General features: G+C 34.1%; 2 protein-coding genes across 2 annotated transcripts; one reads left to right on the top strand and one right to left on the bottom strand.

The window, feature by feature from the left end:
• The first annotated feature begins 26 nt into the window (after positions 1–26).
• Positions 27–3,124, top strand: LOC134267104 (uncharacterized). The gene is made up of 5 exons (XM_062749328.1): positions 27–175; positions 367–394; positions 1,113–1,265; positions 1,504–1,619; positions 1,950–3,124. The coding sequence occupies exons 1-5, from the start codon at positions 27–29 to the stop codon at positions 2,899–2,901; spliced, it is 1,398 nt and encodes a 465-aa protein (XP_062605312.1). The 3' UTR covers positions 2,902–3,124.
• A 1,997-nt stretch (positions 3,125–5,121) lies between these two features.
• On the bottom strand, positions 5,122–23,873 carry LOC134267102 (eukaryotic translation initiation factor 2-alpha kinase 1-like). The gene is made up of 17 exons (XM_062749325.1): positions 23,799–23,873; positions 21,894–22,173; positions 21,464–21,652; positions 19,576–19,709; positions 19,357–19,415; positions 10,910–11,033; positions 10,563–10,643; positions 10,345–10,447; positions 9,337–9,370; positions 8,545–9,007; positions 8,100–8,193; positions 7,719–7,819; positions 7,405–7,531; positions 6,392–6,483; positions 6,121–6,261; positions 5,869–5,964; positions 5,122–5,515 (listed from the first exon to the last, which is right to left on the bottom strand). Exons 2-17 carry the CDS (start codon positions 22,012–22,014, stop codon positions 5,348–5,350), a joined length of 2,127 nt encoding a protein of 708 aa, XP_062605309.1. The 5' UTR covers positions 22,015–22,173; positions 23,799–23,873; the 3' UTR covers positions 5,122–5,347.
• Between the last annotated feature and the right edge of the window lie 1,189 nt (positions 23,874–25,062).

The following is a 25,062-nucleotide window of genomic DNA, read 5'->3' as shown; positions in this document are numbered from 1 at the left end:
CGGAAGTATGAAATCGAAAATAGAAAATGTGTATATCAAGCCCGACTGTTTTGTTTTTTGATAACATGTGGGGAAGAAGGTTAGGACAACTGATATTTTATCCGCCTCAAGTGATAAAACGACATGGCTCTACATCCAAGTATCTACAAAAACTCTTAGACGGGAGCAAGAAAAGGTAACCAAGCAAAATTCTATGCACATCTTGCACTTCCTATATCATATGAATTCATCTGGTAAATCATGAAACAATCTTTTTTAAAAAGTTGAAAAAAATGTTTAAAAGTAATCAAAGCAGATTTATTTAAATTTGCATATATTTTTATTAAGTTAATTGTAAACTTTTCTATTTTTCTTAATTTTCATTAGACGAAAGAAGCCATTTAAACTCACAGGGGTAAGCAAAACAAGAATTTAAGTCTCTAGTCTATGTTTTCATATACAGTAAAACTCGGTTATAGCGAAGTCCTGGGGACTTGTGAATTTAATTCGCTATATTCGTAATTCGTTATATCCGTATAACGAATTCGTATAACCATATGTAGCGAATTCGCAATATGCATGTTTTCCTTCAAGTGTTACTATATCAAATATGTTAGGGAAGCAAATATTATAAAACATATCTTCGATAACTAAGGTTTTATTATGAATTGAATTTTATATACAAATGCTGAAAGAAAATAAAGTCAGTTCAATTTATCAAATATTGAGATCTTTGAAAGTTGACGTTATAAAAGGTGTAAATTTCATTATATTTAACCTCAACGGGACTCAAAATCAGTTCGCTATATCCGTAAATTTGTTATATCAGAGTTATAACCGTAAAAATTTACAAACATTTGTTAAGAATTTTGTCGGGGACCTAGAAAACCTAGAAAAACTTCGTTATATCCGTGAATTCGCTATATCCGTGTTTGTACTAAACGAGTTTTACTGTACCATTTTAATTACCTCAAAGAATTTGGGCATTATACATAGTAGATTCTTTTAATGCAAATAATCTATGAAAAAAATTCATTGGAAAATGAATGTTAATGTTATAGTACTTTTGATCATTTATTAATATTATATTTTCATCATTTGTCCTCTGATTTAACAGATTTTATAATTTGTAGAGTAACATTACAACAGCTAAGAAGTATGTGTCTGAAGGAAGCAAGCATCGTTCTTTCCGAGTGAGTCAGGTTGTACACGGGACTGTGGTTGATATTATAGACAGCGGGGAGCTGGACCCAGAAATCCCTACCCTCGGAGTCAGCATTTCTGATGTATGTTATATTGAATTATCGACATATTACAGTATGAATTTGCGTTTCATTTAATTTATTTTTATCTTTTAAAAATCAATGCATAATTTCCACAAGGGATACTATATTTGTATTTTTATTGAGAAAATATTGATCAATTGACAAAATATGACTGTCACAGTATTAATTAAGCATCCCAAAATGAATCTGTGTGGAAGCAATAAAGGGAAGACAACTGTATCTAGGACTTATCTTGTAGGTTGTTTGGAGTCCTGAGATGAGCTCAATGAACATCTACTGGCAGACAAGTTCCGATGATGTCGAACAGAGAGAGGTGGTTAGAAATCTTCTCAACTCGAAGGCAAAGAAAATGCGGTAAATCAAAAAATTGTAATTAGCTTACATCATTTATTGTACATAAGTGTACATGTTTATTCATCCAAAAAGGAACAAACAAGTGAAAGTAAATAATGCTAGAATAATTAGGAAATTTAGGTGTGTACAAAAAGTCTCATTGCCAAGGCTAGTGATGCTACATCATGCTATCTCACCATGGACACACTTTCCTTACTGGTACATAGGAATTGGGGGGGGGGGGGAGGGGGGATAATTGCACTGAAAAACTGGAAATGAATTAGGTGTGATTCTGAAACATGCACATGTCAGTTATTCTGTTCTAATAATCATTTATGGATTTCATTTTAGATCTTTATTAATAGGAAGAAAAATCTCTGGACATATTCCCAATATTCAGTTTGTGTGGGACAAATCTCAACTGAAGACCTCCTATCTCCAATATATTGATAAGGTATTATCAGTAGCAGACTATGGTCCAGATTATGAACCCCAGAAATTCCCTCCACCCACTGCTCACCACGGAATACCAATACTACAGGCCTCTCCCAAAATACTGGAGAGGTTATGGGAAGTTTCCGAAGATCGAGGCCCTGAAGAAATGAAAGAATACGTAGAAAAATCATATCGTGATGACATTTACGGATTAGATCACACCCTGTTGATGGAATCAATTCAAAATTCTAAACAAAAACTTCAGGCAGGTCTGAGGAAGAGGGAGAAAAAATCTATGAAAGACAGCAGAGAACAAAATGATCACAGAGTGAATGTAGAATTACGACAGCAAGAGAAAGACAGGCGAGAGATGTTCACTACAACAGCAGCTGGGTTTCCTCAGAGAGTGAGTGAAATGCAGAGAAGTTTGTCTGATGACTCTGAAGACAATAATGCTGAGAGGTGTGAGGAACCAGATTTTCTTGAAGATGAGTGGTCAGATGAGGAGGAGGATTTTGATGATGAGGATGATGAACTTAATATCACAGGGGACAAAAATACAAAGTGTGAACAGGAAGAAAATAGAACACATCTTGATAAAACAATTAATTCTGAACAATTAAATAAAGGAGAAAAAGATAATCTTCAGATGGCTAAAGAACAAAACAAGAAAAGTCCAACACTCAAAAGGCTGGGTTTTAAAAACAGTTTAGGTTCTCCAGCAATGCACGGTCCTCTTCGAGTGAGGGACATGCAAAGATTTATAACAGATGGGAACATTGATAATAAAGGAGATGAAATAGACTTGTTAGAAGATGAATGGTCAGATGATGAGGAAAACAACACAGAAAGAGATATAAAGAAATGAAACAAACAGAATGTATTGTGCATGTTTCCCATCAAAAGTATGCATCACATAGAATCTTGTACATGTACCGGGTATTCTTTTATCTGGAGTGCATGTAGAATTTGTGACTAAAAAACACTTCAATATCAGTGTAAAATTCTGGAAAATGTTCCATTGGGTGTATGATAACTTGTGGACCATTTTGTTTAGATCAGGAGCCACAGCAATAAAAATATTACACATGTGATTAATGCCTTCAATGTAATGTCTACTGTTACAAAAACAGTTTCTATAGGAAAAGGGCATAACATTTGAACATTTTCAACTTCTCTGAAACTGCTGAACTAATTACAACCAATTTTGGCATACATCATCTATGGGTGAAGGGGAACAAAAATTATGAATTTCATGGCCCTTGCCCCCCCCCCCCCCTGGAGCCTGAGGGGTGGGATCAAAAGCACTGAAAATAATGCAACCTTTAAAAATCTGCTTTGCTCTTTACTGAATAAAGGTGAAAAATTCAATGCATCAATTGTTTGAAAATCGTCTCCTCTGCTCCTAGATATTAAAACAATGAACTATGTACATAGTAATGATGAGAAAGGATGCTTCTTCCATATTGTGAATTTTGTGGCCCCTGGGTCAGGGGTTCTGGTGTAAGGATGGGGCTCCATTGATTATACATGTATAGAGAAAATACATTACAGTAATTCTTTGAAAATCATCTCCTCTACTCCAGAGTATTAAACCAGTGAACTAAATGAAATTATGTACATAGTTATGATGAAGCTTTTCCTGAATGAATTAATGCTTTGAAAGCTGCTCTGGTATTTCAAAATACTGTAAAATCACATATTTTTGTGGGGTCAAATTTTCATGGTTTGAGGAAAATTTCTTGGTTAGTGGGGGTTTGATTTCATGGATTAAGAATTAATAAGTACTTATGTATGTAACATTTTACATTTCGTTGTGGACATGAATTCGTGGGTCTCGTCATATTTCGAAAACGATGAAAATTAACCCACATGAAAATTTTTGAATTCACAGTAAATATAACTCTATGATGAGCAAACGTGCCTTTTTGAAATATGTTGTCCCAGGGTCAGTGGTTCCTGTGGGGTGGACTACTAATTATACAGTGGAAATGCATATTTTCTTTTTTCCTCTGATCTTCCTCTGGGTATTCGGTAATCAAAGAAAGCATGCCAAGCATAACGTTAGTACATGTATTAGCTATGGTGCCTCTTTCAATATTGTGAATTTTATGGCCTCTGTTTAAAACAAGAACCAAATTCAATAGTTGGAAAATGTTGCATGATACTCAAGTGATCTATAAGGCTGTGGGTCTCAGGTTTTGTTTTGGTTTATTTTTATATTAAAGAAAGAAGTGAATTGAGTTGCCTAGCTATGCTATCTAGCTTTTAAATTTCCACCTTTCAATTAAACTTCCTTTGAATCATCGAACATGCCCGAGATCAAAAGTTAGGCTTCTTGAATATAATCACACACAAATAATGTAAAAAAAACTTTTATTAACATGTAGTATTGTTTAACAAAAAATTTGAAAATCAATAATCTCTCAAAAACCATTCACATTCGCAATGGACAAACTTTCATCTAATGTTGAAGCTCTTCAAAACACTCATATTAATTTCGAATTATTCATTTCCAGTTACCAACTCTCCAAAACCATTCACATTTACAATGGACAAACTTTCATAAAAAGCTTTTATTAACATGTAGTATATAGTTCAACAAAAAAATCAAAAATTAACTAGAACTGTCCAAACGGGACAAAATACCCCCCGCTGGGTTTTTCAGAAGCAAGTTTTTCCATAAGAAAGATATGGACCGGACACAAATTATGAAATTTTTCTTCCAGTGACCTTGAACTTCCCCAAATAATCTTGGGTCAAGGTCATGACACACCCTTGGGCTATGGGCAATCTTTGTGTGAAATGAGAACCTACCAAGTTTATCCATAAGAAAGATATGGACCGGACAGGAATTATGAAATTTTTCTTCCAGTGTCCTTGAACTTCCCCAAATGACCTTGGGTCAAGGTTATGACACACCCTTAGGTCATGGGCAATCTTTGTGTGGAGTAGTAGATTCTAATGTCCCTCTGTAAGAAAGATATGGACCGGACACGTTTGCACAGACAGACGGACAGACAGCTAGACGGACAGACGGACAAGGTGATTCCTATATACCCCCCCAAACTTCGTTTGCGGGGGGTATAATTATCTAATAAAAACCTTCACATTCACAATGGACAAACTTTCATCTATTGTGGAAGCTTTTCCAATCACTCATATAAATTTCTAATTACTGTGAGTATTCATTTTCAATTTCCTCCTCCAGTTTCCTTTCCAACACAAGCATACAGTAAGTTCTGGCCACTTCCAATCATTCATACCAATTTCTTGAACCAATTTTAGTCATTAGCTGCCAGCATTTACAGCACTTAAAGCACCACATCTTCCTTGTCACACAGATCTAGTTTAATATTTGTCACTTTTCCAAAGTCTTTTTCTAGTCGATCAAATCTTTTGTCCCGTTCTTCTATCATTGCTTTTAATCTCCGAATTTCTTCATCTCTGTCCTTTAGAGTTTGCCTGAGATTCTGAATTACCTGGAAATACATGACCAAACAGTTGAACTCAGTGAAGCAGTATATCAAGTTTCTCTAAATAATATATTTACATCTAACATTTAGATTTATATATAGAACATGATAGGATTCAGAAAAACTTGATTACCAAGAATCTGGATACAAAGGGTAAAAAATACCCTTTACAAATATGAAATTAGGACCTCCAAATCACTCTTGATATAAACATATTCATCTCACAGAAGTTAACTGTATATTAAGTTAAAACACAAAAGAGAAAACATGGGTATTCGTAATAACATAAAAATACATAAACAAGTAAAAATCATTAGACTATGGCTGGTATGTAATTGATGTGTTAATGTAGGAGTTACCTGCTCTTTGGTGAGGAACAATTCACTGTTCAGTATTTCTCTGACAGAGGGCCTCTCATTGGGATGAAGTGACGTCATTCTTTTGACAAAACTGACCTTAAATTGAAAACAGTGTCCATGTATATTTCATATCGGAAACCAGTTTTCCTTCTCAATTACACTTTTCTCCTTTCATTTTTATAAAACATGTACAGTGCATTTCTCTTTTCTTGAAACAAAAATACAATAATACAATTTCTAAAAATGACTTACATGAAGTGGCCATTCCATCAGAAAGTCTTCACTGAGTTCCCTGTTTTTCCTGAGTTGATCCATACAATGGAATTTCTCCATCTCTGTTTGAAAAGTATTGAACATTTCAAACAGTATAACGCCCAAGCTGTACACATCACTCTGCAAGAGAGAAAAAGAGACTTGTTTCTTATTTCGATTTAAATGGGATACAAATAAAGGAAAAGTGATGATAAATTATAGTAACTGTTATACAAAGGATAAGATTCAGTAGCAGCAATCATGTGACTACCTTATAGTTATACAGAGTTCCCTCCAGCTGCTCGGGTGCTGCATACGTGGAAGTCCCAACTCCTGATGTATGCTTCTCCCAAACAAACTCATCTAAATGTTGAAATAACACATAGACTTAAACAATGGAAATATGTCATGTATACTGTATCGAATAGTAATCTGAAAGTAAATAATTAATAATTTATTCTTAGCTACCATCATATTCTTGTATTGTTTTCAAAATGTATCTATTTTGTATTAAAATTTGATACATGTACAGTGTATTATGAACATATGATATGATTCAAACTTTTAACTTCTGTAGGCAATTTAAAGAAAAACAAGCATTTCAAATTACATAGAAAAGAAAATAATTCTGATAACCGGTAACCATTTACAAATTAATTTTACAGACAATAAATATGGCAACAAATGAAATTAATTTACAATGAAGTGCATTGAAGTGTTAAAATATTTTGTTTTGAGAAGGAAATTTGGGTGATTCTTACTGAATGTCAATCGCTTCAAAATGACACTGCAATTCTTTTTAAAAATGAGAAAGAAATATTCATTGAAATGCTTTAGGATACCCCACTCTCTGTCACTGGCAACATGAGTTACATGTACATTGAAATGGAGAATAATATAGAAATTTAGAAGAGAGAGTTGGAGACCCTGCTTTTGTAAAACATTTATTCTATTAATAATGTACCGGGTATATAATTATTAATTTATCATGTTTACTAGTTACCACAACATGTATTGGTCATACACACGTTTACTCAGTGTTCATGTAGACTGTCAATTTGATTGGCTATTATATTAATGGAATACCTGTTCAATGGGAATTCAAATGAACTTTTTCATCATTTTTTAATTTTATTCATTTAAAGAAATAGCCTTGTCATTATAAGACATCAGTGTTCAATAGAAAGCTCATGACTTCCATTCAGACGGAGAATATTACCACTTCAATGCACTTCATTGTATAAAAAAATTGCACTCTCATACAAGTTAGATAAATTTATTTACCATATAAATCAACAGGAGATGGAGTTAACAGAACATCGTCAGATCCTTTCACAAGATCATCCTTTGCCAACCCAAAGTCTCCAATCTTCACATGCAGCTCTGGCTCATGCAGGAATATGTTTCTTGGCTATGGAAATAAGAGATTTGGCATTTAACAATTTCTGAGTGTCTTAAGATGATTAATCTATGTTTTTGCCATATGCATAACATAATATTGGCTGCTTCAATTATTAAAAAAAAAAGTTCAAAATCTTGGAAACTTTTAAATGTTATTCAATTAATCAATACTGAGAACTTCTTTGTGGAATAATTACCTTTAAATCTCTATGAATAAGACCATTACTATGGATAAACTCAACTCCTTTAAGAATCTGCTTAAATATCTTCATGTTGTATACAGAGTAATATGGCAAGTCTGAAATATTTCCACATACCTATGTAAGTCATACATTGGTAATACTACACATGAAAATTATTTACATGACATTGTATATACTGTGCAAGTACACGTTTTAATAAAATATCCATATACATGCACACAAAAACAAAGAGGACACTGAGAAATATCGATCAAATATAATTTAACAATCAAAAAAACAAGTCAAAATTCAGAAATCCAGTAGATTAGCTGACAGGGTTTATGTACAAATACAAACTTACTTGTCTTATTTGTACAAATACAAACATATATGTACCTGTCTTATTTGTACACTTTTGGTTTCGCTGCTGCAGCCAATCCTTTAAGGTTAGACTGCAAAGTTCCATTTGTATAAACAAACTAACATTAATCTGAAACAAAAATAAACAAAGCACTCACCAATAAATTAACATTGTCATATTCTTTCCCCATGCTATATACTGAAGATGTACTTTTTTCCCACAGGGTCACAATACAGCGAAATCTCTTTTTCTGTTTAATCTGCGGGTTGAAAACTACAAAGATTTCCTAGACTCTCACTTAATGCCTTGCAAGTATATTAAATACAATGGGACAAATTTCCGTGGAAAATTTGTGACCGTGTACATAGCGAAAATTAATACCTCGCGGGAAAAAAAGTACTTCTACAGTATATGAGAGAAACACCTCTTTTCATACATGTATATATGCAAGAAAAAACAATAAAATGATAGACAACTCACTTCAAATTTTTGACACTTCTCATGCGTGTCGTTGTCACAACATGGCATATGATCATAACTAATACTTCGTTTCACTTGAAGCTGCCTATTCCAGAATCGTCCATTACTGTCAATAACATCCCACGCCTTGCCCCTGTCTACAGTTTCAGTGGCCTGCATAGAGGAGCAAGTCCCTGTGAATTCAGATTCAAAGAATTTCTTGGCACAGCTGTGTTTGGGAGGTTTTTTGATCAGCCCTGTCTGTTGAGTGTCTGCCTGACTGGTATTGTTCAATAGACAGGCTTTACAAACACTCCCTGAGTCACTGGCATCCAGCTCCTCCACATAGGGGCCCCTGAGGGAGAAAGGGGGTGAAAGAGAGGCGGTGTTGTGTACTATAAAGTTAATGCCATCACTGGCTCCACTAGGTCCAGAGGCAGCAAACACCACACTGTCATCTGTCTCCTTATCTTTAGGCTGAAAGCTGGAAAGGGAAAAGTGTTCACGTTATGTAGCTCCTGCTAGAGAGACATGAGGTGGATTACTTGATCCACTCCCACATATGAGCAAATACAGTAAAACTTGGCTCATCCAAACACCATTGTTATAAAGAAACTGTTTTGATAAAACAAAATTCTCATTTAGACAACACTTAAATAATTGATTTAAAGTGTCATATCATATTAGACAAGCTATGGGAAAATTCACTGTTTTAATGCTAAAATTTGCATTTCCAATATTAATAGCAATAGGTTCTCTACCTTTGTGTAACGATATTAAATGTAAAGTTATTTTAGACTATAAATGATTTACCTTAAGTCTGCTGGGGAGGACACCGCTGTATCTCCTGTAAAATAAAATTCATCTCTCTCAATTTGCATTCATAAATATTTTTTCAAAGAATTGTTTTCTAACATATTAAACAAGGAAAGGGTAATCAAAACTTAGTCTACCTTTACCTACAGTTCTTGTTTGTTTTTGTGTTTTTTGTCCGTTTTAGGATGATCAGAATATGGTGATTTTAATTATGTCACAGGAGTTCGCGTACCTATCACTATACCGAAATTTTCATTAAATAAAAAAATACGTAATACGTATAATAATAACACAAGGAGTGCATCACATTTTAGGTCACCTGGGAACCCCTCGCTTAATATCAAGGCTGTCGCACAATTAATCTTCAATTGAAAATTATAAAACACAAACCAATCTTTTTGGAAGGGACCATTCTTTATGGCTCTTAATGCATATGATTTCAAACGCATGTTTTACAGCCGCAGCGGTGACATTACTCCACAACTTCGCTCAAATATCCGTTGTCCACGACGCCATGACGTGACGTCACGGGCGCGTCAATTTACCCAAAAAGGAACAAAACTGAATCTAGATGATGAGGTCATATGCGAAAAGAAACCAGAGACAAGTTAGTAGACATTCAAGAAAACTTAAAACGGGGAGGTACAAGTACTTGTCCTCACATCTAAAGGTAATATCTTTATCTCTAGTTAATTGTGTACGATTGGTTTTTTTTTTCCTTTTGGGTAAATGGACCGCCCGTGACGTCACGTCATGGCGTCGCGGACAACGGTAGCACTCCTTGTGTTATTATTATACGTATTGCGTATCTTTTTTATTTACCGAAAATTTTGGCAAAATTGATAGGTACGCGAACTCTTGTGATTATTTGCACTTCCTTTCTAGAAAAGCTACATGTATGTAATACTGTATATAATTTACATGCAGTTTAAAAGGTTCATAAAATTTTTATTCAAAGTTTATTTATTTTATAAATACAATTCTAGATATCATATTGAAACAAACCACATTCAGGATCAAAGTTTGTTGCATATTCCAGCCAGGCAGCGTTATACCCTACAATGTTCCCGTGCTGTAAGTTTGCTAAGGCTTTCACTTCTCTCAGAACCTGTGGAAATGAACATCAAAAGCACTGAGAGGAGAATTTCAAAATTCTAATTTTTGCATCCCCTTTCCCATTCCAAAATTTTTTTTCAAATATTAAATTCTTGAATATATCTTACCCTCATCCACACTTCAGGTTTAGAGTGTTTAAACTTGATCTTTTTGATTGCATACATCCTCCCATCTAAATTATGTCTGGCCTAAAATTAAGAAACAAAACATTTCTGAAATTATTCAAGAAACTTTTACATACTCAATAATGGTAAACCAAGTTTCAACTTTACATATGCATCAGGACAGCCATGGATCTTTATTGAAAGCTTAAAAACTGAAAAAGCGGTTTAAAAACTTTTTTAAAAAGTCTAAAAGATGAGATAGGTATGATAAAAACTTGTCCATACTGTCTCCTTTCTAAAAATGTTCAAAAAGTTTTAATAAATATCCATAGAATGTTATGACACTACACCTTGTACACAGATCCAAAACCTCCTTTGCCAATTTTGCTGATCTCTTTGAATTCTGTCGTGTATCTTGAGGTCTGCATCTGCAGCATATCTTCTGTGGACAGGAAAGACAACTGGTGTCGCAGTCTGGAAAAGTTAAAAAAAAAAAAACATTTGTAGCAATAATACTACTCATCATGACTAGTGATGTCAACGAATAGTCGACTATTCGACTGTCAGTTGAACGGACCGACGATCGAATAATGAAACAACATTCAAATATTAGATAAATGAAAGAAAATGGAATGAAATTTTTATCTCAAAATTGAAAAAGGGTCCTTCCTCAAACCATGCAGCTGTATACTGTACGTTTTCAGACGAATAAGAGCTCAAACACAGTCACAGTATATAAATAATTTTCCACATTGTACATATGGCAAATACAGTAATTACATACCGCGATTATGATTTCTCAATCACTGACTTTTTCTTGTTATTGTACGTATTAAATTATGCAACGCTATACTGGACTATGAAAATTATTTAATTGACTTGTACCAATTATATTTATAAACTATGGAAATTTCAAATGCTTAGGAACACACAATATTTGCATAGCCGTGAAGTTGTAAAGTTCGATAATTATTGAAACAATAATCTTACATAAAAGACATTTTGATATATAGCTTGGGCAATCATTAATTAATTGAAAAACAGTATTTAACATTTTCATCGGAGGGTTTTCAGTGTGGACAGTGTGTGTTTTTAATTCTTCATTTCCAATTTATTTCAATTTTCCAATTCATTTTAATTAATAAGCTTTCAAAAACACTGTGCTATAAAAAAAAATAATAAATGCTTCAAATAGTCGACTATCGTTCAAATAATGCAATCGAATGTTCGACTAAGGAAATTAATAATTTGACATTCCTAATCAAGACAGAAGGAGAGGCATTTTAACCCTTTAACGGCCAGAGATTTTGCATCTTCATCGGGATGGTGCAATATTGAGGCTGGCGTGCCTCAGGGATCGTCTACGTTTATGACGAACAACGTAGTACCTGGGCTAGTATTAAACGTAGCCAAACAAAAACTTACAGCTGATTTTAATATGATTGATCATTATAGTTATATGTAACTGGGAGTATGTAATTGAAATCGGTAGCGTATGCATAAAGCAAAATGTAAAATTTTTACATCGGGATTAAAATAAAAAGACACAGTATTAATACGAGTTTACATGACTTTGGAACTTTTTACTTGTCTCACTTTTATGCATGCATGAATTTGAATTTAAATTTAGTCCATTCTACTTTTCCCTATGAAGGTTTTACCAAGTACTGCACATGTCTTCCATTACATGGTTTATCATCACCTATGATCCCCTTCCCAAATCAATTATCAATGCAAATGCAAAATGAACACCAACTAGCTGTGTCATGTAGCATTTAAAATGAAAGAAAAAGTGAGCTAGCTCACATACCCCACGCTCCCCCATAACTTGATGGTGAAACACATAATGAAAGGCACAGTGCACTTTAAATACATAGTATAGATCAAAAAGGGCAATAATTGCAAAAAATCTTCTCATCAAAATGTCTTGCATATGAGGACATTTAAATTTGGAATGAAGTTTCTAGATAAATAATGGAATCAAAATTTCTTGACAATATACAAATCCACACATTAATTTGAAGTGGGGGGGGGGGGGGGGGGGGTTGAGAAATTTTCTTGAATAATAGTCAAAACTCTTTGGGATAAAATAATGGAATATGTTCTAAATATCAGCATAGGTTGACGAAACTATGTAAAACAGTTTAAGAGGAGTGGTGCTGACAAACTGTTCATCTCTATATTTAAAATATGGCCAAAAAGTCTAAGTTGGAAAGTGTGGAAATTCCTAGAAAAATAAAGGAATCGAAATTTCCTGGTAATATGCACATCTACATATTGTGTCCTAAATATCTGCAAAGTTTAACGAAATTCTATGCAGCGGTTTATGAGGAGTTGCGCTGACAAACTGTTCATCTCTATATTCAAGGTATGGCCAAATGCCTAAGTTAAAAGTGCGGAAATTCCCGGAAAAAATAACGGAATCGGAATTTCCTGGTAATATGCACATCTACACATTGTGTCCTAAATATCTGCAAAGTTTGACGAAATTCTGTGCAGCGGTTTATGAGGAGTTGCGCTGACAAACTGTTCATCTCTATATTCAAGGTATGGCCGAATGCCCAAGTTAAAAGTGCGGAAATTCCTAGAAAAAAAAATGGAATCGAAATTTCCTGGTAATATGCATATCTACACATTGTGTTCTAAATGCCTGCAAAGTTTGACGAAATTCTGTGCAGCGGTTTATGAGGAGTTTCGCTGACAAACTGTTCATCTCTATATTCAAGGTATGGCCAAATGCCTAAGTTAAGAGTGCGGAAATACCTGGAAAAAATAATGGAATTGGAATTTCCTGGTAATATGCACATCTACACATTGTGTCCTAAATATCTGCAAAGTTTGACGAAATTCTGTGCAGCGGTTTATGAGGAGTTGCGCTGACAAAAAAAGAGGACTGACTGACTGACTGACTGACGGACTGACTGACTGACTGACTGACTGACGGACCAGTCAAAAACATTATACCTCCCGCAACTAGTTGCATGGGGTATAATAAATATTCCAACCAGGACAAGTAACTGTTTGATCCCCTTTAAATCCATTACCCAGAGTAATCCTTTATCTCTATTTACTAAGAGACGTGAAGCAATATGTGTCTGTGTGGAAGGGGGGAAGGGGTTACCGATGAGTAAAAAAGGAAACGAAACTTAGGCATGGAATGTAAACAACCAGAAGTCTCTGTCGAGACTGTAGCTCTACTGGTTTATACTTAAAACAAAGGAAGAGAAAAGTAGCAGTTGTGACTTGAGACTTCAAAACAGGAATCAATAGAAAAATGATCCTTGACACTCAACAAAATAAAAACTGATGCACAGAATTATGTATCTTAGTGTAGTCTACTTGTGTGCAAAGTTATATCAAAATCGGACCAAAACTAAAGGAGGAGTAGCATTTGAAAGAATTTCACAGAAATTTCTATTTTTAGTAACCATGGCAACACCATATAACGAAATCAAAAACCGATGCACAGAATTATGTATCTTAGTGTAGTCTACTTGTGTGCCAAGTTATATTGAAATCGGACCAAAATTGTAAGAGGAGTAGCATTTTGAAAGAAGTTCACAGAAATTTCTATTTTTAGTAACCATGGCAACACCGTTCATCGAAATCAAAAACCGATGCACAGAATTATGTATCTTAGTGTAGTCTACTTGTGTGCCAAGTTATACTGAAATCGGACCAAAACTCTAATAGGAGTAGCATTTTTAAAAATTGTTTACAGACAGACAGACAGACAGACAGACGGACAGACAGACAGACGGACGGACGACGGACGCATTACTATCGCATAAGCTCGTCTGGTCTCTGACCAGTAGAGCTAAAAATGGAGGTGGCAAATGGAGCAGCCTTTGAAGATGTCCTTACTAAAGAAACCCTAAAATGAGTATTCTCGTGTGTCAACCTTCTTAAGAAAAACTGAGTGCATCACTTTGAGTCCAGTTTGAGTCACAATCTTGATCATGTTATCTTTGCAGGTATATGTATCTGTTTAATTGCTTAATCCACTGATGAGCCCGCATAGGGCGACAGCGCAATATAGATTTAAGTTTGAGTTTTTCATTTTTTGGATTTCGTTTCATTGTTATAGATCTTCAATATTTTTAGGTGGTAATATCAGGGCAGGCTTATGCAAAGCAAAATCACCAAACTTTTTTTTCAGGGACCTAAAGTAAAATACATGCACCGGGAACAAAATGTTTAGATGACAAATACTTCGCATTTCCTAGTGCAAACTCGGTGTCTTTCTAATCACGGCCAAAATCCTCTTTCAATCTGGGGGCTACAGGCGGACTCTGGACCATGGCTTGAGTTGATTATCGATGTATTTAGGCATTCATAAAGACCGCGTATATAATAGTTCATAGGTGACATGTATTAGACTTGCGTGCAAATGTCTTTTCTTGGACTTGGCACTTGTATAAATATATTCATAATAAATTTAGATATGAACCTGCGATATAAAAAGAATGGTTATTGGGGGGGGGGGGTCCTTCTCATTATGGTTTACACAGACAAACAAGTTTCTTGCAATTCAGTGACAGCATTTCTGTCTGTGTCTGACAAAACACTATTTTTCTTCATTTTTTTTATTCAATGTCGCAATAGAAACCAGAAGTCTCTGTCGAGACTGTAGCTCTACTGGTTTGTACTTATCAAAAACCATTGCACTATTTTATGTATCTTTGTGTAGTCTACTTATGTGCCAACTTATTTTGAAATCTGACAAAAACTGTAGAAGGAGTAGCGTTTTTAAGGAATTCCACAGAAAATTCTATTTTGAGTAACCATAGCAATACCGTTCATCGAAATCAAAAACCGATGCACTATTCTATGTATCTTAGTGTAGTCTACTTGTGTGCCAAGTTATATTGAAATCAGACCAAAACTGTAGAAGGAGTAGCGTTTTAAAGGAATTTCACAGAAAATTCTATTTTTAGTAACCATGGCAACACCGTTCATCGAAATCAAAAAACGATGCACTATTCTATGTATCTTAGTGTAGTCTACTTGTGTGCCAAGTTATATTGAAATCAGACAAAAACTGTACAAGGAGTAGCGTTTTTAAGGAATTTCAGAGAAAATTCTATTTTTAGTAACCATGGCAACACCGTTCATCGAAATCAAAAACCAATGCACTATTCTATGTATCTTAGTGTAGTCTACTTGTGTGCAAAGTTATATTGAAATCAGACAAAAACTGTAGAAGAAGTAGCGTTTTAAAGGAATTTCACAGAAAATTCTATTTTTAGTAACCATGGCAACACCGTTCATCGAAATCAAAAACCAATGCACTATTCTATGTATCTAAGTGTAGTCTACTTGTGTGCCAAGTTATACTGAAATCAGACCAAAACTGTAGAAGGAGTAGCGTTTTTAAGGAATTTCAAAGAAAATTCTATTTTTAGTAACCATGGCAACACCGTTCATCGAAATCAAAAACCGATGCACTATTCTATGTATCTTAGTGTAGTCTACTTGTGTGCCAAGTTATATTGAAATCAGACAAAAACTGTAGAAGGAGTAGCGTTTTAAAGGAATTTCACAGAAAATTCTATTTTTAGTAACCATGGCAACACCGTTCATCGAAATCAAAAACCGATGCACTATTCTATGTATCTAAGTGTAGTCTACTTGTGTGCCAAGTTATACTGAAATCAGACAAAAACTGTAGAAGGAGTAGCGTTTTAAAGGAATTTTACTGAAAATTCTATTTTTAGTAACCATGGCAACACCGTTCATCGAAATCAAACACCAATGCACTATTCTATGTATCTTAGTGTAGTCTACTTGTGTGCCAAGTTATATTGAAATCAGACCAAAACTGTAGAAGGAGTAGCGTTTTAAAGGAATTTCACAGAAAATTCTATTTTTAGTAACCATGGCAACATCGTTCATCGAAATCAAAAATCAATGCACTATTCTATGTATCTTAGTGTAGTCTACTTGTGTGCCAAGTTATATTGAAATCAGACCAAAACTGTAGAAGGAGTAGCGTTTTTAAGGAATTTCACAGAAAATTCTATTTTTAGTAACCATGGCAACACCGTTCATCGAAATCAAAAACCGATGCACTATTCTATGTATCTTAGTGTAGTCTACTTGTGTGCCAAGTTATACTGAAATCAAACTAAAATTGTAGGAGGAGTAGCGTTTTGAAAAATTGTTTACAGACGGACAGACAGACAGACGGACGGACGCCGGACGCATTACTATCGCATAAGCTCTTCTGGTCTCTGACCAGTAGAGCTAAAAACGGAATCTGAATCGCTACACAAATTTACATATCATAGGCGTCGGAACCGGGGGATGGGGGGCTAGGGCCTCTTTTTTGCAAACATAGCCATAATATAAACAATGAACATTGGATCGTGGGTTTAGACAGAAATTGTAATGAGAGAAGTTCGATATTAACCCTCCCCCTCCCTCCCTCCCGAAATAGGATCTTTGTGAAGGACGAAAGACATTTTTTTTCTCTTTTCAAGTTTTTGGTAACTTGAATATTTTTTTCTCCTTTACTTTGCCCCCTTCCACTTTCAATTTGCTTCCGACGCCAATGCATATACTTCCATTGTATGTCCCACTTCGTTACCCGACCTTACATGTAATCCCCAGTCATTCTACGATAAATGGACAAATTCATTATATAAATCATGAAAGAAATAACTGTTTCAAAAAGCAAAAACATAATTATAATTTTCTCAAAGAAACATTGAACTTGGGGGGAAAAAAATGTCCACAACTCTTGCATCGATTACTTTCTAAAAACAATTTTAATATTCCATTGTTCCGTAGTATAGACACAAATGTATGATTTATGAAGTCTCACATATCCAAAATTAAGTTAAAATTTCGGTAAAATATCGTAACGAAGTTAAGGTTACTGAAGTTAATTCTCCATTTTTTATAATATAAGTTAAAATTCTCTGCAATAGTAAAAATCAAAGCTTGTTTTAGGATATAAAACAGAAGTATGAAGAATTTCGCTCCCCAAAGAATGAAAAATAAAATTGTATCTGTCATGCAAAATCCTTCCTAAATTACCATTTCGGAAGTAATTGTTTTTTTTCCAATTCAATCTGTTATATCTAAAAATTCATTGTCTTAAAAATAAATAGCTGACTCGCAACTAGTATTAATGATATAAGGTTTTTTGGTAAATTTCAGTTCTTTTTGAAACCTGCAATTAATATGTCCGTGAAATTTAGAGCAAACTCAGTACTGAAGTTAATTGATTTTTAGCGATATGCTATGATTACTTATGAAAGAAGATCCATGCATTTCTTATTCGAGAATAGGTTTGATTTTACTTTTTTTATTCAAGATAAAAAAAATTTATTTAACATTCATGGCATTCCATTAGGAACGCTTTTACGGCTGAAAATCCCGTCTTGAAATTTGTAAATAAATGAAGCGACATTAAGATTTGCAGTGGAATACGTTTTCAACATTAGGCCTTCATGATGTTCATATCTAAACTTTAACTACATATATATTGGTAAATATTTAAGAAAAAAAAATTCGTGTATGTTATATCTTAGAGCTGAATTCGATCTTAAAATTTATAGTTAAGATATTATAACGGCAAATCTGTAAGTGACATGGGAAAAAAAAATAATTGTCCATGCTTGTTTTTCCCTGTGTATATAACAACCATGGTAACAGAAAGGGAAATAATTCAAACGAAATTAGGTTTCCCGATTTTTAAAAAATTAAATATCACAGTGTATATTCATTATTTTATTTTCATGTTCCTATACATTCACTTTATATTAGATAAAGATAAGGGTAAGAAAAATAATCGCGTCAGTTTAATAAATGCAGTTTGTGCGTTAGCAAAAATATCTCCTTCATCGAAATTTTAACTCCCAATATGTTTCGTCGTTGTGACAGCTTTTCCTTTCAAAGTACATTTAAAATACTAGACAAAGGACTCGTAAAAAGATTTATAAGCTTGATTTTTTTTTTTACTTTTAATGACAAATCCGAAAAGTAAGAAAATGGTAACGACAATACCTGTAATTATTCCTACTACATGTAGGAATGACCCAAAATTCGACAGGGATTTCTGAAACAGTGGGTGCGAAATCGGGGCATTAGGTCAAGAACTATCACTTACATTCTAAAGCTAATGAAAATTCCCTTTATTATATGTTAATGGCTCAAAACGTTTCGTATATTAACTCTTCTTTAGAAATAATTCATTTCAAAAATAAATCTGTTCCATATATTAAAAGAATCGATTTACTTTACACCGAGCTTATGAACGATTTCATTGTATACACGTAAAACGTTAGATGATGTCATAGTGCTTTTTTTTTGTTTTACTCGAAAAAGTTCCAATATTCAGCAACAAATATTTCTGTAACGGATTCTCCTACCTTTCAATGTCCAATAGAGAAAATGTAAGAAAAATTTCCCGCTTTTCGGATATGGCATTCATTTTTTTTTATCGTGTGCTGTAAGTAAGATACAGCCTACAGAAGATAGCACAAAATCACTCATTTATGCGTAATTTTACTAACTTCCCGCAATTATATTCAATGTTCAATTCAAGTTTACAATAATTTCTTAACATCGCAAAGAAAAACTGATAATAGAAAAATTGTTGTGTTTCTTCTCTAGTTTCAGAAAATATCAACTGTTTTGTTGTATCCCAATTATTTACAAAACGCCAGCAGTTAAATCACTGTGATGCTGAAAATGCGTCAAAAGGCGCACTTGGCCGTTAAGGGGTTAACAACATAAAGAACAAGAATTTCCTAATAACCATGATAGGCACAATATAAATCAAGCTTACCCTGGTGAACTGGCACAAGGAGTTTCCTGACTAGAACTACTCGGCAAAGCAGCTGGTGTCTGTTAAAAAAAAAAATTTTTAATTTCCTTTTAAAATTGTTTCATAGAAAACACCTCATCAACTCAATCCAAAACCAAAAATTCATATGAGGTTTCAATTATAATTATTTCAATTAATGAAATACATAAGTTATTGCTTATTTCTAAGTCTTTGTTTTACCTGACAGATTTTCATCATGGCAGCCTTTAGAATGTGATTCATGAAATAACGATACTGTGCTCTGATGCTTTTCATCTCATCCAACACAGTAAAAGGGGAAACGTACTGGTGCCGAACCAACTGATCAGATATAACTGTCAAATAAAAGACTATAATGAAGTGATAGGACAATCAGCATCTCCCATAAACCACTGATTTTGATATAGGGTGAGTTCACCATACATCGGACACATACCTTGCTTCGGACAACTTTAGGCATTAAACTCTCTTTCAACTTAAGAGTTCTGTGTATTTATTTGTTTCTGTCGTAAAGATGAAGATTTAAATTTTTTTAATGATACCGATTGTGTTTGTCATGTTGTGATAAAAATACCCCACAAATGGCCTTGAAGTTACGTCATATTTTACATCATCAAAGGGGAATAACCCGAAATTTATGATTTTGCAATTTTCAGAGTTATCGTTCTTTTAAATTCGACTTCCTCGGAACGAGTCGGACTCTGGTGAATTTTGTCAGGGATTGGTAATTTTACATAAATTATAAAGAAATTTCACTTCAATGTTTGTTTAATTCTTATTAGAGCTGGTTTTTACTAGTATGCTAATTTCACCGTAAATCGGACACAAATTAACCATGCATCGGACACTTTTCGATGCAAAGGTAAGCACTACCATTTTCATACAGAACCCAGCTGACAGCTGTTTTTTGCGGAAAAAGAAAATAAAAACTCTATATTTTCAGTCAAAATACAAGTTATTGATATATGACGCCTGGAATTTGACTCAATTTATTTCTACAAACCAGAGCATGATAAACCATGAGAGAAAGGCGCGAATTACCGCATTCTAAGCATTTTAAAGCATTTCTAAGGCAGAGCGATGTATCTTGAATCGTTCTACATTTGTGCAACTATATCGTCAATTAAATTTTAGATGAGGGTTATTTCTTAGATAAAAGATGAAAATATACCCATATCAAGGATTTTAAAGCACTGTGATAAAGGTACATATTTTTCCGTTTTCAATACCGTCGGTCCGATGCATGGTGAACAATGTCCGATCCATGGTGAATTCTCAGTTATTCCTAAAAACTCGATTTTGGGGGATATTTTCTCAATAAAAGGCATATAATTGTGTCCTAAATTGATATTTTAATCACAAACTAAATGTTGAGGTCCATTTTGATAATTTTCCTTCGGTAGCGATATCGCTAGAACTTGTTGAAGTACAAGGGTATCCGATGCATGGTGAATTCACCCTATACTGGTTTGAAATTGAAGTAATTTACAAATAAACATTCACAGCCTTTAACACTGGTGTCAGACAAAGAAAACTCCTGATGCCAAAGAAACAATAAAATAGATATAATCTAAAAGTTTACTTAAATATTACTCTAGTACTTAATTAATTTATGCAATCTGATTAAAATCAGATCCTTTGATCCGCTCACATAGATCGCTACACAAGGATCTGAAGAACTCCTGGTGACCTTTCTAATAAAAAAATTCATAACAATTTTGACCAATCAGAGAGATCGTAATTAAGCAACATTCGGGAAAATGAATGTAGAAATGAAAGTAGCTGTGGGGATGATCTTATCGTTTCGTATAAAACAAAGAGCTAAAAAATAAGGCTAAAGCAAGAACTTATTATATTTCTGTACAGAAAAGACTGTGGTGGTTCTCTTGGCAGGCTAAGGAAAACAGGTCAGGATTTTCTGTTCATGTATCATCGGGGCTTTCCCTTCTCTAACTGAACTCCAAGATGCTTCTTAAATCTTGGAAGTGAACGTTTGATTGACTAATTGAAAGGTCACCATGAGATGACCCTGAATGGGGTTTCTTCCGATCCCTTTTTAGCGATCTAACTGATTAAACTGAAAAGGCACCTTGGAAGAGTTGCTTCCCTTTTTCAGCATCTTGGGCATACATCAAACATAAGTGTTCCAGGATGGAGATCATGAGGAGATGAGACGGGACTCTGCTGGGCAGGACACTGGTATGTTTACCGTTCTCATTTCTCTCCGAAGTTGAGTCCTCGTCAGTAACATCCACCTCAGAATGAACAGAGTCCGGCTCTTAAATCATTTATAAATAGAATTAGTAAATTTACAATAAAACCTGCAAAGAAATATAAAACATAAGACATATCTTTTTAATTTATTTTATATTTATTTTATACTAGATAAGTTATGACTTATGAATACTTGTCCTAATTTACATTTGCAACATTTAGTTTACATCAATCACTTTTTTCTTTTATCTCTGTTAATTGACTTTAAAAACTATATAAATATAATTTATACAAAGATATCATACCCTCATCAAACTTGCAAATCTTGATACTTGTTCTGGTCTGTGTGGCCCCATTCCCAAGTCTGAATAATCTCTGTGTAGGCAGCGATGGACGGACAGACATACTATCTTTATGTGCCTCCATAACTCCAGAAGAAAGTTTTCAGCGTTACAAGTTGATCAAAGCTCACCCAGGTACCTTCCAAACTTCCATCTGACTCTGCTTTGTTACTTCAATCAATGTCTTAGCTGTAACAAGCATTCCTGTAGTCATTCTTATTGCAAATTCACTTTTAAGTTGGCCCTAAAAATAGAAACACCAATTATTTTCAAATAATACAACAAGCTACTTCTTGGGGGATAAATTTCTGATTATTTCACTTTTATCCAACTCAGTGCCAAGGGGACTCGGAAAATACTGCAATAATAAATATAGCTGAAAGTTCAAGATAACAAACTTCGAAGAAAATTAAATATATAATAAGGAACTGTCTACAGGTTACTGTTTAATTTTTTTAATATTAGCTTATAAATATATGTCTTTGTAGAACTAAAATACGTAATTTGTACCTTGATCTCAAATGGAAAGAACTAACATAGGCCGTTGGCCTGCTGTTCAATCCATGTTCATTGTATACTTTATTGTATATTATAAATAAAATACTTTTTAAACTAAACTACAGGTTATTGTACAATTAAGAATGTCAGCAGTGACAATTATTAGCAAAATTTGGTTCAGCAATTGACATGGTCATCATGTGAATAATATTTTAATTGGCATGGCCATACATTAACTTCATTAAATCACCAAACCAAAAGCATCGTATCTGTTAATATACCATTTTTATTTTTTGGTAAAACTGTAGTATTAGCTTAGTTAATACAACCCTCAGAATTTATAATATACATCAGTATAATAAAATGCTTATCCACTGGTTGTGAGTTGAATAGCTCTTTCATGAAACCCTTGAGAGGAATTTTTTCCCCCTCCAGCGATCCCATGGGGAATAGTTCCTGTCAAGGGTTAGAGAGCTATCCCACTCACAACCAGTGGACAAGTCAAAGTGTTTACTACATTTCTTAATTTTCTTCACTACCAGGTCCCATCCAAAACTATTCCACATAGAAAGCTATTTATAATACCACATTGGTATTTAAACCTACTCCAGGTCTCCAGTTTACCTACTTTTTGGATTCTATTACTACTACATTTTATGACAAAAGCTAAGTGGAAAAAAGTCCAAAATGTGCAGCATGAAACTATGAATTTCAGTTTATTGTGAAGTTTTGCACTACGTCACAATCTTTTTCGACAGATGCATCCAGCGTAAACAATTCACGTAATTGGGCAACTCATATTACAACATTGACACAGAAATAGTGTGTTGTACGAGCAACCAATCAGCGATTAGAAGAAAGGTCCAGTCGTAAAGCTTGTGGTTAGGAGGCATGGACTATTTACCTTGAGCGCAGCTGTCAAACTAGATTGTGACGTAACGTAAAACTTCACACTAAACTGCAATCTACTAAACAACAAATCTGACCTGTTCCTATGATACACCTTTAAATCACTCTTGTTTAGAAGTAGACAGAATTATCTACTTTTACTGTCAGAATTTATATATCTTACCACTGATTAATAGATTTCTACAGAGGACCTAGTTAGAATAATCCGTGTCTCAAGACTATCTACACAGGGCTCGACTACAAAAACTTCATCCATTGCTCGCAACCTAATTTCTTCACGTTTTCCTGCTGGACAGCACTTCAAGCCTAGGCTAGCATCCAAAATGATGCAAGCTGCAGAATGTTATTTATGTCTCTGATGCAACCTTCTGGTATTTTCCACAAACAAATCACCGGTCAAATAAAAATAATTTCTGTTCCCACAGTTTCAAAATCTTTAAAAATTCAACACGGTAGTCTTACCACTGGGTCATAGTGACACCTCTAGGCTCTACAAGTTTCAACAGTTATTATAAACACTTCTAGACTAAAGTTAAAACTTAAATTTGACCGTTTCAGTGTTCACGGTTTTATTTTCTATGTATCCCGAGCCCGATTTAAAATATCAATTTTACCCAACTGCAAAAATGTAAAAAAGAGAGTATTTCAAGACAATTTTTTTATAGCAAGTAAAAATAGACATATATCAAATATAATATGAAAATTTCACTTTGATTGATGAAGGATTAAGACAGAAAATTAAAAAAAAAATTCGGTTGACCCGGGTTTTCCTACCTATTTTAACCAACACTCTTACCATGAAGGGCCTCGGGTTCAGGAAAAGGTAGTACAATTCTCAGTTAACCTTGAACTTTCAGATAGGCGTGACTTTCTCGGCGTGTTACGTAATTAACATCTCTCAAATGGCGAATAATAGATTCTCGTTGGTTAAGAAACATCAACAACTTTAAATTGTTGTTGACAACGACGAGACGGCTTACGCCCCACCTCTTTGTCGTACGAAAAACTATCATTGGATCACTTTACACTCTTTGACATTCGCCGGAATGTATATTTCAACCATGAATGAAAGGCTGTGTAAATTTCAGACGCTAATTAAGTAACGTCGAGAATAAATCTGAAAGTTGCAAGGTTGACTGCGAATTGTACTACTAATTTATTAATTATGGAGGAATAAATATGCGTTAACCCTTGCTTTGAGAAATTAAAAAGATCGATTGTAATTGTGAATGAAATGAAATCCCCCCTATCAAAATTTAAAATATAAGATATAGGCATTATTTTTCTTATCATTTATTTAATTAGTTGATGGATTAATTATACTTATGCCATATTCTTATGAATCAAACAAGAAGGCTTTGCCTGCTTCTTTATCACGTTGGCACACACGGTAGGCATCAAAAGCCTGAATGTTAATTCGATGGTCGATACGATCTCCAGACAAGGTACACAAGATATATACACAACGGCAGCAAACTAAAAGTCAATCAAATCAAAGTATCCAATCCCAGGCTTAATTTCAGATGTTTGACAGGGGTTCTAAGACCAGGTAACTTTGAGGGAGGTGCTTATTTCCTCCCCCTTTAAGGTGGAATGACCCTTGCCTCTGAAAATACCTAAAGTTTTACTTACCAGGGTTAAAAAAAATGAAATTTATCAATTTTTTTCAATTTAAAAAATATTTGACAACTACAGGGGTTATCATGTATACTCAACGTAGAATTTT

The sequence above is a fragment of the Saccostrea cucullata genome, unplaced genomic scaffold, assembly GCF_032062105.1.
Source record: "Saccostrea cucullata isolate Sc308-1 unplaced genomic scaffold, CSIRO_AGI_Scuc_v1 ctg1077, whole genome shotgun sequence".
In the NCBI taxonomy this organism is placed as follows: Eukaryota; Metazoa; Mollusca; class Bivalvia; order Ostreida; family Ostreidae; genus Saccostrea; species Saccostrea cuccullata.
This window is presented reverse-complemented; position numbering and strand designations above follow the sequence as displayed.

What these genes read in the sequence shown, in the direction of transcription:
- LOC134267104 (XM_062749328.1), top strand. Translation starts at nt 27, where the DNA reads ATGTGTATATCAAGCCCGACTGTTTTGTTTTTTGATAACATGTGGGGA. An exon ending in TTAGACGGGAGCAAGAAAAG is followed by an intron (nt 176 to 366) that starts GTAACCAAGCAA and finishes AATTTTCATTAG; the next exon opens with ACGAAAGAAGCCATTTAAAC. An exon ending in TCGGAGTCAGCATTTCTGAT is followed by an intron (nt 1,266 to 1,503) that starts GTATGTTATATT and finishes CTTATCTTGTAG; the next exon opens with GTTGTTTGGAGTCCTGAGAT.
- LOC134267102 (XM_062749325.1), bottom strand. Translation starts at nt 22,014, where the DNA reads ATGGAGGCACATAAAGATAGTATGTCTGTCCGTCCATCGCTGCCTACA. An exon ending in GAACTCTGTATAACTATAAG is followed by an intron (nt 6,262 to 6,391) that starts GTAGTCACATGA and finishes TCTCTCTTGCAG; the next exon opens with AGTGATGTGTACAGCTTGGG. An exon ending in TGATGGAATGGCCACTTCAT is followed by an intron (nt 5,965 to 6,120) that starts GTAAGTCATTTT and finishes TTTCAATTTAAG; the next exon opens with GTCAGTTTTGTCAAAAGAAT.